At 34.0% G+C, this 18,017-nt stretch overlaps 1 protein-coding gene across 1 annotated transcript in view; it reads left to right on the forward strand.

The window, feature by feature from the left end:
- LOC128219545 (uncharacterized) overlaps positions 1-17,617 on the forward strand; it is a 28,834-nt gene extending 11,217 nt beyond the window's left edge. The window contains exons 4-20 of the mRNA XM_052927365.1: positions 1,160-1,258; positions 2,146-2,256; positions 3,045-3,194; positions 5,095-5,220; positions 5,790-5,912; positions 6,404-6,468; positions 7,845-7,980; positions 8,669-8,863; positions 9,601-9,744; positions 10,183-10,317; positions 11,538-11,666; positions 12,265-12,477; positions 13,005-13,190; positions 14,078-14,312; positions 14,983-15,103; positions 17,134-17,222; positions 17,482-17,617. Of these exons, the coding sequence (XP_052783325.1) occupies positions 1,160-1,258; positions 2,146-2,256; positions 3,045-3,194; positions 5,095-5,220; positions 5,790-5,912; positions 6,404-6,468; positions 7,845-7,980; positions 8,669-8,863; positions 9,601-9,744; positions 10,183-10,317; positions 11,538-11,666; positions 12,265-12,477; positions 13,005-13,190; positions 14,078-14,312; positions 14,983-15,103; positions 17,134-17,211 (2,246 nt within the window). The 3' untranslated portion in view covers positions 17,212-17,222; positions 17,482-17,617. The remainder of the gene's footprint in view (positions 1-1,159; positions 1,259-2,145; positions 2,257-3,044; positions 3,195-5,094; positions 5,221-5,789; positions 5,913-6,403; positions 6,469-7,844; positions 7,981-8,668; positions 8,864-9,600; positions 9,745-10,182; positions 10,318-11,537; positions 11,667-12,264; positions 12,478-13,004; positions 13,191-14,077; positions 14,313-14,982; positions 15,104-17,133; positions 17,223-17,481) is intronic.
- The last annotated feature ends 400 nt before the right edge of the window (positions 17,618-18,017 follow it).

Raw genomic sequence — 18,017 nt, forward strand, 5'->3', positions numbered from 1 at the left:
GACAACACATTTAAACTAATTAAAACTGAATATAAAATTATTATTATGCTCCCTGAAAGGTCTAGCATAAAGCCACCACTTTTGCCGCCAATCCGTCCGTCTTTCTGTCCGTACGTGTCAAACCCTGATCCAGAGAATATCTTAAACACATCTGATGGAATTGAAATAAAACTTGGCGTATAGATATATGAGAGGAAGTGCAGTGTATAAGAGCCATAATCATATCATTTTTTAATCATCTCTCCTGAAACACTCGTACACCTGATAATTTTTATAATTGGAGTTAGTTCGGGCCGTATATTAGAAAGGACCGCAGTAATCGAAATGGAATTTGAAAAAAGATAGAGAGCAATGAGAGAGAATGCAACGCACACGAATATTAATCCTACTCTGCTTAAATTACAGTTATCTCCCCTTTACCTCTCCTTAAGATGATATTTTTCGGTAATGGGTGCTTGTCTGAAAGTCCTTAAGGGATTGATATGAAACTTGAAAAGTAGATTGATGACAATTAAAGGAACTGCAGTAATTAGCATAATAACCATAGCTGCAAATTTATTTTTCTTCACTTAATCTGATATTTTTTATAATAGGTGCTTATCCAGGCCATATCTTTGTCACATACAATGTTCTTAAGGTATTCAAATGCAACTTAGGATATAAATAGCTGTCAATGACAGGAAGTGCATTCTACAAAAACGATAATCCTGCCTTTAATATTTAAGTTATCTCCCTTAAAACTCCCCTTAATCTGGTATGTATTGCCCTGGCCATATCATGGAAAGTATTTAGGGATTGAAATACACTTGAAATATAGATAGATGGCTATTAGAGAAAATGTATTACACAAGACCATAAACATGCCCTGCATATTATTTTAGTTATTATCTACGCATAAACACCATATTTACAAATGAAAACACACGGCACACGTATCGTAACAGCTTTACCGTTGTATCATGGGATAATCACAGTGAAACACAAGTTCAATGGAACATGAGTCTACTGTATTAGTAGTTAAAAAAAATAAGGTCATTGACTGTTTGATGTTCGTCTTCACCATTGCATGCTTCATTCTCGTTCTTCGAAAGAAACTTATTACAACTTATAACATTTGTATTGCCAACTGAGACCAGTCATTTCACGTATCTCTTCACAGGGACCTGCACGAACGAAACTGACTGTGGACCACTATACTACTGCATCATCTATTCCGATGACCCAATCACTGGGCTACCGACGGGATACTGCTACTTAAGTATATATATCTGTCGTAAAATTATTTCCGGTATCAGATTTATTTACCATGAAATTACAAAGCACTCCAAGAGTTGTCATCCTGCACGGAAGCAAATAATTGTGGTTTTCAATTTATGTCTCAAATATTGACATGCTAAATACCCAAATGTAGATACATATAAATATTATTTTAAAATGATTGAAGCGAAGTAGTATTAAAGTTTTTGCGTTTACTTTTTTAAACCACGTTTCATTTTCTGTCCACTGTGTGTAAAGGTATTGAAGAGAGGATATGAGCCGTTATGTGAATAATTGTGTACGTTTGAACGATATATTTTGTTATCCTGGAACTTATACAATGTTTAGGTTTAAAGCACCATGCATATACGATTGCTCATGTTTTGAAAGGTGCACTAAATGTATATTTTTAACCAAGATAAAATAACTACATAATGTATTAACTCACGAGGAAAGTGTTTTTGTCAAGGTTCCCGAGCGTACAAGTACAAGAAGAGATTCGCAAGTGACTTTTATAAGCGTAATTGTAACTTGTACATAAACGAGTAGCTACATGTACACGAAAAGTAGTAGAGGGCTTCGAAATAGTTATATCTAGGACGTACCGTTTTGATCAAAAGTCACCTTTTACTAGTTGTAACGATTAAAGTAGAGATTCACCTCCAAATGTAGAGGTGCTCCTCTGTATTATTTAAAGGTGCACCTCTACATATGGAGGTGTATATCTACTTTAAAATTATAATATTTTCTGATATCTAAAACTGTATAGAGAAAATAAGCAAAGTTTTTATATATATTAAGAATCTTCACCATAAAGAGAAATCACTGGTTCTAAACATGTTTGAATAAACTACAGCAAATTTTAACAAATTCTACAATGTGTTTCAGAGTCATGTATGAACGACACGGAGTGTGGAGATGGTGTGAGCATGTCGTGTCGCTATGGGACATGCAACTGTCGGCAGGGGTTCCGATTTGACGGAACGGACTGTGTCAGCAGTAAGTGCTTTATATTGGGTGTGTTTTTCACCCAGAATACCATTTCGGTACCATTGCGTCAAGGTTTGTGTGTGTGTGTGTGGGGGGGGGTATGTATTAACTAAACGGAACTTCTAATTTCCGCATAAGGTTCCGATTCGCGGAGCGGACTGTGTCACAAGTAAATACATAAACCTTGTATACAGGCTTTTGAAAACCTTTTTGTTCAAGTTCAATTTGGTTTTTATACTATATGTTCATGCATTTCTCGTAACTCTATTTGTATAAAACTGTACGGTACGATAAGTTGCCCGCAGATTATTTTTCGGCTAGTTTAAACTTTAAATGACTTGATTGGTTAGAAAGTACCATTGGATAAATATTGACCAATCAATGCACATATCGGATAACTTTGACCAAACCAAAATTATAACCGGTTTATACAATTGACTACAGCAGTCAATTGTATAAAACTTGTTCAAGTTGTAAACAGGTTATCTTTAAGCTAGTTTGCACATTGAAACGATTTGATTGGTTAATAATATTTTTCGGATAAATACTGACCAATCAGTACATATTTTTCCCAATTTTGGCCAAACCAAATACTTTACCAGTTTTATACAATTGGCAGCAGAAATCTAAAAAAACACACACCTTTATTCGATATTCATTTTGTGGCACTTTTTATTTAAATATTATTTCGCCTTTAAGGTGTAATTTCAAATTACAGAATCGTCTGTTGGAGAGACTGGAGTTCATTTTGAACACATTCTCACTGTAAATGTCAGTTGTGCATAACTTTACTTTAGGCCTAGGACTAGACTGTAACTACGACTATGAATGCTCGAGTTTTTACGACACCGCAACATATGTGTGGGGTACGAAGTACGTATGCTTGGAAGGGGTCTGCTCGTGCAATGAAGCAATGTGGGCACCGGATTTGGATGAATGCGTTCCATGTAAGTAATGCACCTATTATAACATGCTTATAACTTGTGAAGAACATTACTTATTCCTTATCTAATCGTGATGAAGCTTTATGACAGTGCTTTTCAGCATAATGTCTCGGGCATGTTCAGTCGCGGGTTGAATCGCCTCAGTTATCCCATAGATATATCATTTTGACATTAAAGCCAGTTGGTTACTGTCTAGTGAAAACATATACAGTAGTAACTATTAGCCAATCAGGATTAAACTTGTGAACAAAGTATGTGGGCGGTATGTCTTGGTTATATTAGATGGTGGGGCTCTTCGCCACAGTTCATCAATAACTATGCGGGTTTTTTTATATCAAAGTATAGTAGGTTCATGGTTTGTGCAGACAATCACATAATGCGTTTATAAACGGGACATATTTATGGAGTAATTAAGGCGATTCAACCGGCAACTGAACATGCCCGAGACATTATGTTGATTAGCACTGTCATAAATGTTCATTACAATTGATTTATAAATATGTGTCCCTTTTACATTAAAGACAGACCATGTGAGACAAAATACAGTTGAGTTATGGTTGTATCAGTCCTAAACTTTATTTTACTATAACAAAGTTACTTCCACTGTTTTTACCTGTCGTTAAATTAACCACTAACTTTTTATTTTGGATTTGCACATGATACGATTTTGATGTAATTTTCTTTTACAAACGAGGTTCTTTCTTATTAACTTGTACGAATAATCATTGACTTTAAACATTCTTAAAATATACTGGTCAGGAATTTAACAACATTTATTATCAAGATCAAAATGCAAACCGTCTAGATCACTTGAGTATTAACTTTATATTGTCCCCTGTGACTAAACGAAAATACGAAAAGGTACGCTTTCTTAGATTGGACATATACTGTGCAGTTCGATTAAATCATGCGTCGGTGCATTGTCACTAACAAGAATGCATTGCATGTCAGAACCACAGATGCATGCTCTTCAAATAGCTAAACACTAAAATATGGCTTCCAGTCCTTTAATATTGTTTAAAAGTAATAGTATAAGATTTCAATACAATTCTAAGATTTTACTTGAAATATCAAAGGATAGAAATATGTGTGTGTGTTTGTGTGTCATATGTAGTGTAAAATCATATTAAGCTTTATTAAGAAGATGACTTTAACGCCATTCCCAAATGATGACAAAAACGTTTTTGTATAAATCCTAATGAATAAATGAATAAATAAAAGCCTGCCTACCCTACATAATTTTGAAAATAATATAACAAACCAAACAAATTTTTGGCCTAAAAATGATATCATCCAAGATACATGGAAAATAGAAATATGATTGCTTTTAGAAATAAGTTTTTGTTCTCATCATCAACAAACATAATTATACTACCGAAAAACCCATATGGTATTACAATATTAATATACTGTTTTGAATGCTTAAAAAGTGGAACTTCGATGTGTTAAAGCAAAATAAACAAGTTTTAGAAATATTCATGTCAGACCTGTTCTTTATTTTAAATTAACTTTAACCTTTTTGAAAACATCCCCCAACAGTTATATAGCTTAACCGCCTCTTTTATAAAACAAACAAACACATAGTGTTTGAAATTCCAAACCCGATATTTCAGCAGGGCCACCAAATTATGAAATCTTCAGTTGATATAAAGCTAATGCAACGTTCTGTTAACAAATGTTTGTTAATGAAAACAATTAGAAAAAGAGAGAAAACTATATTCAGGATTCTGGATGGATTCGATCCTTACCTTGATCCTGGAAATAATAAAACTATATGTAGGCATGTGCTTAACAAAATAGGCTTAAGCATTAAAACTGAATATTTTCAATTGGAGGTTTTTATAAGGGGTGTTCTACCTTAGTTAATTGGAATCTTGATTCGATAAAAATTGTGTATTTGCAGATTACGGATTACCATGTGCCGTCGACGCGGAGTGTGGCCACAAGTCTAACACCACATGCAATTTGGCGACTGGTTTCTGCGATTGTCAAGCCGGTTACACAGCTAGGGACGGGATCTGTGTCTGGGGTAAGCTTAAGAGAAGAGAAGACTGATTCAGTTTTTTAAATTATTTTCTAATTTCTTGATTATGTTTCATACTCATTGTATTGACTGTGTCAATAACAGACTGAGTAAAACATAGTATGCTATTTTTCATATAACATTTGCGATATTTCCATCGAAGAAAATTCCAGTTTGTAAAACATGTAGTATGTTTTACTACAACTAAAGTAATAAGTTTTGCTGATTTCCTTATTAAGTCCACAGCGTAGTAAATTATGTTCGGATTCTTCGGAATAGTTCGGTTTGAGCTAGTAGTTCGCGAAAATAACATGTCGCGTAGGCTTGAGCTAGGTCGGCATTCAGTTGTTGATCATCTATGATCTAACTAAGCCCAAGACTGCTAGTTTATCACGTTGTGGTTCTGAATGTACATGTATAAAATGCAATATGAATTCCAATGCCCATGCCAAAGCATATACCTACCATGCAGACATGTCACGAAAATATTCTTTTTGGTAGATAAAATAGTGACAACTGACTTTGTTAGGCTATCACAAGACCAATAATAAATGTATTGAATATGTTTTTGGCAGCTCTTGAGGCAACATGTACACAGCCAAATGACTGCCCGACGCCGTTTGAGTGCAGGAACGACACTTGTAGCTGTCCCGAGGGAATGGCCATCAAATCTTTGAACGATCCGACATGTGCACAAGGTAAGTAACTATACAACCTGATATATGTATGTACATGGACGATAACATATAGGAAAGTGTACAGTGTAGGAAAGAGTTGACAAAAAGATATGTGTATAGTGCAAATAAGATTTGGCGACTTGATATGTGTACAGTGCAAATAAGAGTTGACGACTTGATATGTGTACAGTGCAAGTAATAGTGACGACTTGATATGTGCACAGAGCAAGAATAGGTATAACCAGGTATATCTACAGTGTAAGTAACTGGATGAGTCAAGGTATTTGTAGAGTGTAAGTTACTGTGGATGAGTCCGGGTATATATGCAGTGAAAGTAACTGTGTATGAGTCCAGGTATATGCACAGTGTAAGTGACCGTGGATGACCAGATATGTGAACAGTGCTAGTAACTTTGGATGATGTTTATGAAGCTATCCAGGTACTTGCTTTTTTGTTGGTTGCAGTCCTTAATACAAAATCTATTTCATATTTCCTCACGTTCTGCCAAACAGTACTGGACTCATCGTGCAGAGACATTCACATGTGTGCGGATCCTGACGACCATGAATACATCAAGGTAGTGTATATTTATGCTTTAGTTACTAACGGTTTAAGGAAAATGCATAAAACATCAATTTTTGAACTTAAATATAAAAATCTGCGATCTAATTTTTTGTCAGCAGTCTTATTTGACTATTTTTCTTGGATTTTCGCAAAAATTTGCTCGTTCCAAGACAAAAAAGGTTGTCAAAACGTTCAATCTGTGAGAGTGCAGCTTTAATATGTAATATTTAAAGTAAAATATATATTCATCGGTTTTATAAACGATTGAACATAACGATTGATGTCTGCTAACATATGAACTATCGGTTTGTACACCTAGTATACCATAGTAAGGCGGTAACACAAATTAAAGCAGGACACTTTGTTAGGTTCCTCTCAAATTCTGTTTCATAATATCACCTTCTGTTGACTGCTAACGTGCAGTTTATTAGGAGTTCATTTTTTTTTAAATTATGACGTATTCTGATTAGGGACCTCGTTTCGCCCGTATTTGAAGGTTTTTAATGAATATTTCTGAATGAAATTTCACAGGAAGAAAGTTAGGTCCCTGTTATCAGTATGATAAGATTGATAATTTATGCTCATTTTGAGAACAAATCAACATGACAAAAACAGACGAAAAAAAATAAACCCACCGGTATGTGTTAGGAAAAATATTTAAATAATAAATGCCATTCGAGAAGTCCAATTAATATGACGACAAGCAGCAATTTGTATTAGGCTTTTATAGTTAAGTTATAAGCTTGTTTGCACATTGAAATAATTTCATTGGCTAATATTAATGTTCGGATAAATAATGACCAATGAATGATTATTTGGGCTAATTTGAACCAACCAAAAGATTTAACCAGTTTTATACAATTGACTGCTATATCCTGTCTTAGTCGTTGTATAAACACACACACACACACACACACACACACACACACACACACACACACATCTTGATCAATGTTCAGGCATTTACACACGGATCAGCAGAATATGAAATGTTTTGATCAATGAAGTCAAATATGTAAAAAAAAAAAATTGTTTGAATAAACTTACATTGTGCCCATTTAAGATGACTTTGTTTACTGGAAACAGCACACTGATAATCTTAACGAGACAATAATCTTAACAACGTACTCAAAGTATGGTGATGTTTAAAAAAATTAAAATAAAAGGTAGAACATGAAGTAAGTAAGCGTTATAGACTTTATCTCCAAAGTCGTCCATTACTGAATATGTATTGTTACCTCATTTGATCGTTCAGTAAAACCCCAATCGCTCAGTAAAACCCCAATTGTGTTTGAGTGATGTTCATGCATCTAACAACAATTATACACAGTTTGAACATAGCATTGTCATATTAAATACGTAATTGTTGATATTTGGTTTTAACTACAGAGCTACTTTTTTGGGATGTACCAATCGGATAGCAGCCTGTGGTTCGCGAAAAGAGCATACTACTGCAATGTGGAAAACATGTGTAAATGTGCTCCAGGGTACATGAGATCACCAAGCGGACTTGGTTGTCAACCCAGTAAGTGTCAAACAATCAATGAGATATTTTGGTATCAAAACAATATGGATGTCATCTTACAAGTTATACGAAAAGGTGCTAGTATGGACACCAAACACAAGTACTATCATTAGGCCAACATTGCCTAATAAAGGTTTAATTATGGTGACCTGACCATCCCAATCTATTCGTTAGGGACTCAATTGTATTGCAAAAAAACAACAATGCGGTATCCGAAATATTTCGTCCGAAAATATCAAATTTGCTTTTTGAATAGCTTGATTTATTTCAGCACCAAACATTTTTAGGTTATTTGTTCCTTATGCCACCTAAAAATGCACTTTAACAATATTTTACCATTCCTTTAAAACGAATAAAAAAGCTAGCTACAGATCCAAATCATTTTCTGTATGTGCCTTAAGCCAAACGTATTTGTCTTTTTTCGGATTCATTAAATATTCATTTACGATATAAGCTGATTTGTCAACAAAGAAAAGCTTGTACTTGTTACTACAAGTTGAAATATTAAATTTTACTTTTGAGACACATTTGTTTGAATACATCAAGTTTGATACTCGTGTTTATCTATGTTTTGTTTTTCAAACACTACTAATTTTTAGAACTACATGTATATGTCTAAAACAAATCATATGTTATTATATGTATGTATATTGTGTAACATAACGTTTGCCTGTCCATAAACTTCTAGTATACGCCTCGGAATGCACAACCAGCAGTAACTGTGTTGGTGACTCAGATGTGCTGTCAAAGGCTTATGACTGCGTCGGCGGAAAATGCTCGTGCAATGCACAGCATCAGTTCATTAGCGTGCACGACAAGTACATGCATTATGGGACAGCCAGAACATCGTATGACTCACCGTTGGAATACATTTGTCAGCCAAGTACGAATGAAGTATTTCTTGGTCTATTCTGTTAAGTTATTGCATTCTAAAACCTTTTCGATAGTCAAGTAACCCATACTTATCTAATAGTATCCGCTGTAATAATCACGCTGTGAAACGTGAAAAAAACGTGAAACGATTTTTTTTATAACAGTACAATAGAATATCAATCATTTTTATGTTTATGGATTACATATAGTATGTTTTGATGTCTGCTTGTTCTGTAAACGGTTCAATTAAAATCTGTATTGGTCTGTAAAGTTTATGTATTTTTTTATATCATCAATAAAATCTTGAACTTTACCTTTTATTCAATGTTAATGCCATCAAACCTATAATGATGCTAGATTGATTTTGTTACAACCTTAGTTCCTGCAAAGTAATGTTGTACATTCAAGTTCCCGTTATCCTCTCAAAAAAATCAAATATATGCATACCATTATATATTACACTTTCTTTAAAAAGAGAGTTTGTTTCGGTTTTCAAGTTAAATGCAAATTCGCCGACACAGTATGTTGCTCATAGCTTCAAACGTGATATCTAAGATTTGTCTTACGAAAAGACATTAGTTTCAAAATCAATCATAAACAGTTTCTTATCGTTTAAATGATATGACGTTCTAACCATTAACGGAATCGTCATTTTAGCACATATTCATGTAAATACAGTGTAAGTATAATTTCAACTAACCCTTGTAGTCACTATTTTAATTATTTTTATTTATCTTTTCTACACAGTGATTGGAATGAGCTGTATGTATGAAAGCTACGCCCACCCCGACGCAGACTGTAGGGAATACATAGGTTACAACAACTATGGAAGCGGATATACGTATCTTACTTGCTACCGGGGAGTCGAGGAACATGGCAACTGTTCAAACAGTACGGAATACAGACCCACTATTTAAAACTAGCTAGATGATATTGATCAAAACGTTCAATATATTCAAAAAATACAGATATCAAAAAAAATATTTATTTCATTTTTTCATTTTTAAAGAAAAACAATTTCGGTGATTTACATAAGGTTGGAATAGTCGTGTGTATACAATTTGTTAAAAAAGTCTCGTTTAATATGTCAGCTAGAAAAATAATATTCCTTATGCATTGAATGTAACGCTAGGTTTCAAATAATCAAACACTAAATACTATTATATATTTATGGTTTTTTTGCATTTTAATTTCCACCCTCTATCAAATTAACAAATCAAATAAAATAACACAAAAACGCTTTAATTGATAAATTATATTAGCCCAAATTTCAAGTTTTATACGTTATATCATACATTATTTAATTCATGTTTTTATTTTCTGTTTAAGTTCTGGGATCTGATTGCACAGAATACAGAGATGTATGTAACTTAGTCGACAATGCCAAATGCTCCATTGATGCCACTTGTGAATGCAAAGAGGGCTTCTATACCCCGGATTGGGAAACGGATATGTGCTATGGAGGTTGGATATTTCATATTTCATGAATATATGATTACCAGTTTGCCCGTGCAAGCATGTTACAATGAACCAGTCTAAACTGACGAGAAAACGAGTATTAACAAAACGATTCTACTTTTAGACCTGATCGGTGTTTTAAAATGTGCATGTTTCGGGCACTGAACATATATGAGGCTATCCTCTCTAACCAAGATCTTTTTCAAAATTCAAAACATAAATTAGGAAGTGTTAATAAGTCTTAACTACTATTCTTAACTTACATGGTCTAAAACGATGTTTTTAAAGTAATGGTACATGCCTAAGCATTATACAATATCACAATTGTATACAACAAAGATATTTATGAAAAACGTCCCTTAAATAATCATGAAAAGCTAATATTTACATTCGCCTAATCCTTTTTAAAGATAAAACTTGTATTGTATAGCATGCAATGCGTTATGACGTCATTGTTTCTTTCAATATTGCGCTCCGATTGGATTAGCACGACTTCATTTAACCAATGATACATGAAGTTATGAATATCATGCTATTCTTTTATACAAACGTATGTCGTCGGTTACACTTCTTTAAGAACAAATATTTCATTCAGAAGATTGCAGAAGATACTGCTAAATTTGAATCGTAATGTACAATTATTTAAAATGTAAAGATAAGTTAGTTACATTTTTTCTTGTATTAATGTTGTATAAACGCAGAGGTGCAAGCGAGAAAATGACCAAATTGCGCTAGCGCGCTTTATGGAATTTCCTCATGTGCCTTACTGCATTCATACAGCATAAACGCAACAAATATGCGATCAAACCTTGCATATTAACATTTTGGCTGGCATTTGTATTTCAAGGGAAACAAGCACGATAATAATATATTTTGTGTCTAATTCATTAGCCTTTCCTGAATGATATCGTTTTACCCATGTGTGGTGCAGTCACACCATATTACCAAAGCATTTAAATGACTTTACAATACGCCCCCCAAGCATTGAAACGACGTCACATTACATGACCCAAACAATGAAATGACGTCGAATCACGTCAGCCATGCATTGATAATGCCTACACAATTGCATAAAAATGAATACTTTGCGATAGATACAAGATACAAGAATCTGTATTTTAAGTAGGGTATATGACAACAATAAACGTAAGCTTAATGAGCTGTTTTGAGACACATACGAGGTAAATGACCTTTTATCACATTTTGTTTTTTCTTTTTGCACATAGTGCTGCAGACGTACTACTGTGAAAACGACTCCAACTGCACGGACATTCTCCCAAACACTGAATGTGTGGCCGGCATGTGCAGTTGTCTTAATGGATATACAGAGATGAATAATGTCTGCATAGATGACGGTTGGTACAATCTTGGATGTTGGCAAAAATTAGCTGGTTTAGATAAAAAACATTAGCAATGCTGATGTATATCACTTTTAAAGACGTCTCATGTTTAATTTGTTTTGTTATGATATGCACAATGTTCAAATGTCATCGAATCTGTGTTTTCGTTTTCTTTGCACATTGGAACACATTAACTGTTCAATTGTACATGTTCGAGTATCATGTGTACGCTTATGTTAATTAACTGTGTAGATGGTGCTAACGTACCATTACGGATCGTGTCTTGCCGTCACAAAACATAACAATAAGTACATGAAATGTATAGGCACAGTGATTATTTTAATTTATATTCTATAGTTTCGCCCAGAATGGATTGTCCCAAATGGTTTGTCTCGAGTACATTAACCATTAAATTATTTAAAGTAGATACTGTTATTGGCAAAGAATAGTTATCCTGATTAGTAGGATATTTTAACTCACGGATAACACCTAGTATATACTTGTTATGACAATCAACAACAACAAATATATATAAAATATATATAAAAACACGTTAACTTTAAACTGTTTCCTAAATTCGACGCAAATCAGTGTCATTCATCGTATTCTTTAGCTGAACTAGACGCCCCTTGTAATGCGGCTGTTCCCGATATGCCCGATATCTACCGTCGATCGCCGTCCTACCGCTTATCACCGCGTGAAGACCCTGTCAAGGACGACCAGCTTATAGGGGGATGGTACAATATTGGTCCTTACTTGCCCACCCGAGGAACAGAAGCCCCAGATAAAGGAAGTTGTGGAACTATACACCCAGTGTATTTGACAGGTAGGGATAAGATCAGCTTTGGCTTAAGCCGGCGAGACATTTAACATACGGGCAAAACTCTGATCAAAATTAAAATTAAAAGTGAAATTCGTGTGTTTTGAAAAAAAACTGACAAAAAGACTGAATGGTATATATTTGGGGCATATCAAAACATATGGATTAGATTTATATTGAATATTGCTCCTGTGTAAAGTTTTGTAAGCGACTATGATAAAGTTTGAATTGTCATACTCAGGGATCTAAGTTGACTCATTGTTAATGCATAGGTGTCTGTTTGTTTTAAACTCAAGATTTCAGTGAATACGGTTCTTGGTACTGTCCCGATCAATCAGAGTTTGAACACAATTTACTTTTTAAGAAAATTCATTTCAAAGCCAATGACTACATACATGCTGTTAATACAAAATTATTTCTTTGCTTTATTCCTGGTTTAAGCTTTTATTTTCTTTCAATTATTAACTTACAAGCGAACGACTTTTTATTTATCTTTTTAAATGCATCTTATATCTTGCTTTCTTATTGCATAGATTCGATATCAGCCACAGAACTAGAGGATTTAAATGCTGGACAGGAGATAGCAAAAGCCGTAACAGTCGGAGGTTTGGGAGATTATGGGCAGGTCTCTGCAGAAGAAATACGACTGCGGAAATGTGATAATGATTATCACGCCTTCCTACCATCGACACCGATTGCATTTTCGGCATATTGTATCGGTACATGTGTATTACTTTATATACCGCTGTTGTGTGTAAACCATTGTTGTGTGTGTTTAAAATCAACTAAATTTTAATATCTATCAATGAAAGTTCCTAAATTTGTCACAATTATGATCTACGTACAATTAACATCCTTTTTAAATTGGTTCACTATAATTATATAAGCGTACTAGCACAAATGCTGTTCGGGGCACATGGCTACAAATAACCTGAAGTGCAAGTTTAGACTCAGACTTAGACAAGCACTTATATCAAATTGCAAATCATCAACTTTATTCCACTCGTATTGCACAAATGATAGCTAATTATTGAAAATTTTCAAATAGAAATAACAACAAATAGATATTGAAAAATGAAATATCCTAAATTTATCACAAAGATAATCTACATACAAATTACAAGTTCGATGTTTTACTATGCTAGCGCAAATGCTGTTCTTGCTCCGTGATATTTAGAAAGGCTTAGGTCCAAGTCAAGACTAAGACATCACAATTTTAAGAAGTAAAAAAATCTGCAAACTTTACGATAAATTCATAATTAAATAGAAAGTTAAACCCAAACAAGGATTTGCAGTTTTGCCACTTGATTCTGAACCCAGACTTGAGACTGTTCATAATACTGACCCATGAAAGTAAACAGCCTGCCAATGACAGAAGTATATTAGCTACCTGAATGAACATAATCGTAATCATGACCCATGGTTTTAAGAATATGTTAGAAAATTTATAATTTATATTTCAAAGCTAATGTCTAGATAGTATTTGATTTTGCCACTGAACAGTTTTGTTTAATTTGTGACATTCACACACTATTGAACTGAGCGTCTTGATCGTATGGTTTTTTGTCGCGGCTTGTTGATAAGTGTTTGTAAAACTTTCTTTCAGATACCTTTCGGCATTCACACGCGGAGGGCAACTCATCGGAGCTGAGCGTTGGTGTTAAACAGGATCTTTCTTTTAGAACGGTGTTTGACGCTGAGCTTGGATATGACTTCTATGAGCCGTATCTTACGTTTAAATGCAAAGTGTCATGGAAAAAGGACAGCAACGACCAGTCGGAATGTCCTGGTTGTTATTTGAATTCAAATCTGAATGACGGTTTATTCTACACAATTATCTGGTACGTTCTTTTACATAGTAGGTTAAAGCTTATGTACAGTTTTTATATTAAAGTATCTTGGACTATATTAACAAATTTTACCATTCTTGCAGTGTGACCTTATCTTTTATGAAGGTTATACTGTTGTTATGGTCCAAATCTTTCAACAATTTAAGCAGAACGAAGTCTCTCATTTCTCTCAAGTCAAAGAACATATAAAAATAAATATTTATCGATGATCATATGAATTCTAAGTCATAAAATTCTTTCAAGTAAGAACATTAGAGAATTTTTACCAAACAATATGAAAGTGAGCTTTTAATCCTGTCAAAAGGGAATTTTCGAGAAATTGGAGAATGTGGATATAAATTGTAATTAAGATGATGGATTACATTTTCAATACCATTCGTAATATATTCTTGAAGCCGATTGTATGGAACTTTGTTAAAGTTAACAACATTGTGAACATAATCGTTGTTAACTTTCAAATCCTCTGGAATTATAATGTATTCACTTTGGGTCTGCAGTATTTGTAACAAGATTATAGACATCTATTTAAGCAGTACCTGTTTAATTAAATATACGAGCTGGTCATCAAATAATTCATGTTTTAAAGCTAACAATCATCTCGTTAACCATATTGTTAATTTCAACGTTGTTTTGAACAATCGGCCCATTGTTTTCCATTCAGGTACGTTAACGGTAGGTTCGTTAAACTCCAAGGACCATTTCTGAGGTCTCAACTAAGCCAAGCAAATATTACTGAAGAGGCGATTGTAAATACAACTGGCGAGTCCCCTTCCGGATACAAGGTATGATTACTAATTAATGTTCAATTTCATGACATTACAAGGTATGATAAGAAATATATGTGTTCCATTCGATGTCGATATCACAAAAATGTTGATGCAGGTAAGATTACTGAGTAATGTCCAATACAGTACCATGTGGATACATTGTGTGGTTACTGATTAATGTCCACTCCGATGTTTTTAAGAAGTATTTTTACCGATAAATGTCCAATCCATGTGGGTATGAGGTATTATTTCCGATAAATGTTCAATTCCATGTGAGTATGAGGTATTATTACCGATAAATGTCCGATTCCATGTGAGTATGAGGTATTTTTTCCGATAAATGTCCGATTCCATGTGAGAATGAGGTATTATTACCGATAAATGTCCGATTCCATGTGAGTATGAGGTATTATTACCGATAAATGTCCGATTCCATGTGAGTATGAGGTATTATTATCGATAAATGCCCGATTCCATGTGGATACTAGGTATGATTTCTGACTTATGGCCTATGTGATAACAAGGTATGATATTATATTCCACAAGGATACAACGTGTAATACCTGATATAGGTCGATCTAATGTGGATTCAATGTAATGTTACTGATTGATGTCCAATCTGATGTCGATACGAGGTATGATTACTGATAAATATCCAATTCCATATGGATACTAGGTATGCTTGTAGAAAGATGTCCCATTATTCGTTGTGATTACAAGGTAAAATATACGACATGTGCTCTATTCCATATGGATACAACGTGTAATAACTAGTAAATGTCGATTCCGTGTAGATATAACGTTGGGTTACTGATGATGGACGTATCCCATGTTGATACGAGGTATGCTAACCGATTCATGTCCGATTCCATGTGGATATGAGGATTGATTACTGATTACTGTCCAATTCCATGTGTATATGATGTATAATCAATGATAAATGTCGATCTCATGTGGACACAACGTTGGAATACTGATTAATGACGAATCCCATGTCTATGGTGTGCTTGCCAAATGTCAAATCCATCACTTATTTGCTGCTAGTTTTTCTATCTCATTGCGTTGTGTAAATTGAATATCCTGAACACAAACGGTAAGATGATTAGAGGAAGCATTCAAAACATTTTACTCCCAAGTCAATGTAAGGTGATTACAGATATATCATGATCTTTTAGCCATAGGTCAAGGTAACGCTACCAAAGGAAGTATCTCATAACTATTTGTCCCTAAGATCAGGTGATCAGAGAAGGTATATAATAACTTATTACCCCTAAGAGAATGAAGTTAAAGTTAATCAAAACTACCTTTTGTTATTTCTTCATATCGCATGAACGCCAGTCTTATAACGCAAGTACTGAACTTGTAAAATATATTCTTAAACGAACTCGACGGCATACTATCGCAGACTTGGAATAAAACCAAATAATTCATTCGATAAATCGGATTTTTTTCTTTCCTTCTGTATATACTTAAGAACCGCTTGTTTGTATGCATTATACCGACATATTTTTAAACAAAAAACAACGTTTACAAATTAAGCAAGGCTTCTGATCTTTTGAATTTGTCATTACCTTCTTTATAAAATTACGCATTTTTATTTTAACTAGGTACATAACATTATTATAATTTGCGTTATAAAGGAACTCGTTCACGCTTTACAGAGTCAAACATCGAGAATAACAAGTTACATAGTCTGAACAAACAATCAAAGTTCAAATTATTAACATTTATGTGAAAATGCGGCATAAAAGGCCCAAATTCTCGAAAAGAAATAGTAACGTGATTGAAAATTGAATGATTTAAGGCTGAGCATTATATAATTGAGTTTTAACGGATTTGATTATTAACGGACTAAAAAACAACATTAAGTTTGTATGCCATTTCGTTCGGAACGTACTTTTCGCTTCCTGGTATATTTGGCTAGCAGTAAGTGGGTGGCCGTCAACAAATATTTACCCTTTGAAGTACCTTTAGATATTAAGGAATATATGCAAATGAGGTGCTATATTACTGTGGTTACAGATACTATACGTTTATGTTTTTAGGTGCAGTGTTCTGTTGAATGGTCAGAAACTTTGGTTGGAAAGCGCTCCACTCCGACATTCAGTTCTGCCACATTGTAGGATTCTACTCGGTATATATGTTTTCGTTCATCGTTATTGTGCCGAAATATATATTTAGAGTAATTCTATACTCTTGATAAGCATTTAAGAGTAAGTTAATTAAATGATCAAGAAAATATATATTTGTATTGGCTTTTATTTCAAATTTGCACAGTTATTTGCTATTTCAAAAAGGTTATATAAAATCATCTGATTGATAACATGCCATTATAAACAAAATATAATACAACTAATGAAGTATTTTAATGAAATGATTATTTTAACTTTCAGTGGGTTGTTAATGCCTCGTCCGAAGGGGCGTTTGCAGTAACACTGCAGACAACAACACCTATTGGCTGCAGAACACCCGTGCATGAAAATTTCAACGAGTATTGTCAAATATGGGTGCCCCTAGCAGAAGATGGTATCTGCCCTTTCCAACCATCGCCAGATGATCATTATCTTTGTGGTCTGAACGTGACCGGATTTACACAGTACAAGATTCAAATGTATGGGCAGTTTGAAGACTACATGCTTGACAGTCCACACCGGCAGCAAGATTACGACTCTTATGCAATCATTATCAGGACCTACGGATTGAAAGTACTTTTATCCCAGGAAGAGCACGAAAGAACAAATTTGTTTAAAGCTTCTTTTGGAAACTTATCCAGCGGCCACTTTATATGGGACGGAATCAGAATACCAGACTTAAAGGTGAAATTTTAGGTGTTTTTTTTATAAAAACTAATATTATTTAACAATGTTCATGCATTTCTTTATGATCACGACTTTCCCAAGGGTTTTGATTTATGCTATCATAGCTTGTG

The sequence above is a fragment of the Mya arenaria genome, chromosome 15 (genome assembly GCF_026914265.1).
Source record: "Mya arenaria isolate MELC-2E11 chromosome 15, ASM2691426v1".
In the NCBI taxonomy this organism is placed as follows: domain Eukaryota; kingdom Metazoa; phylum Mollusca; class Bivalvia; order Myida; family Myidae; genus Mya; species Mya arenaria.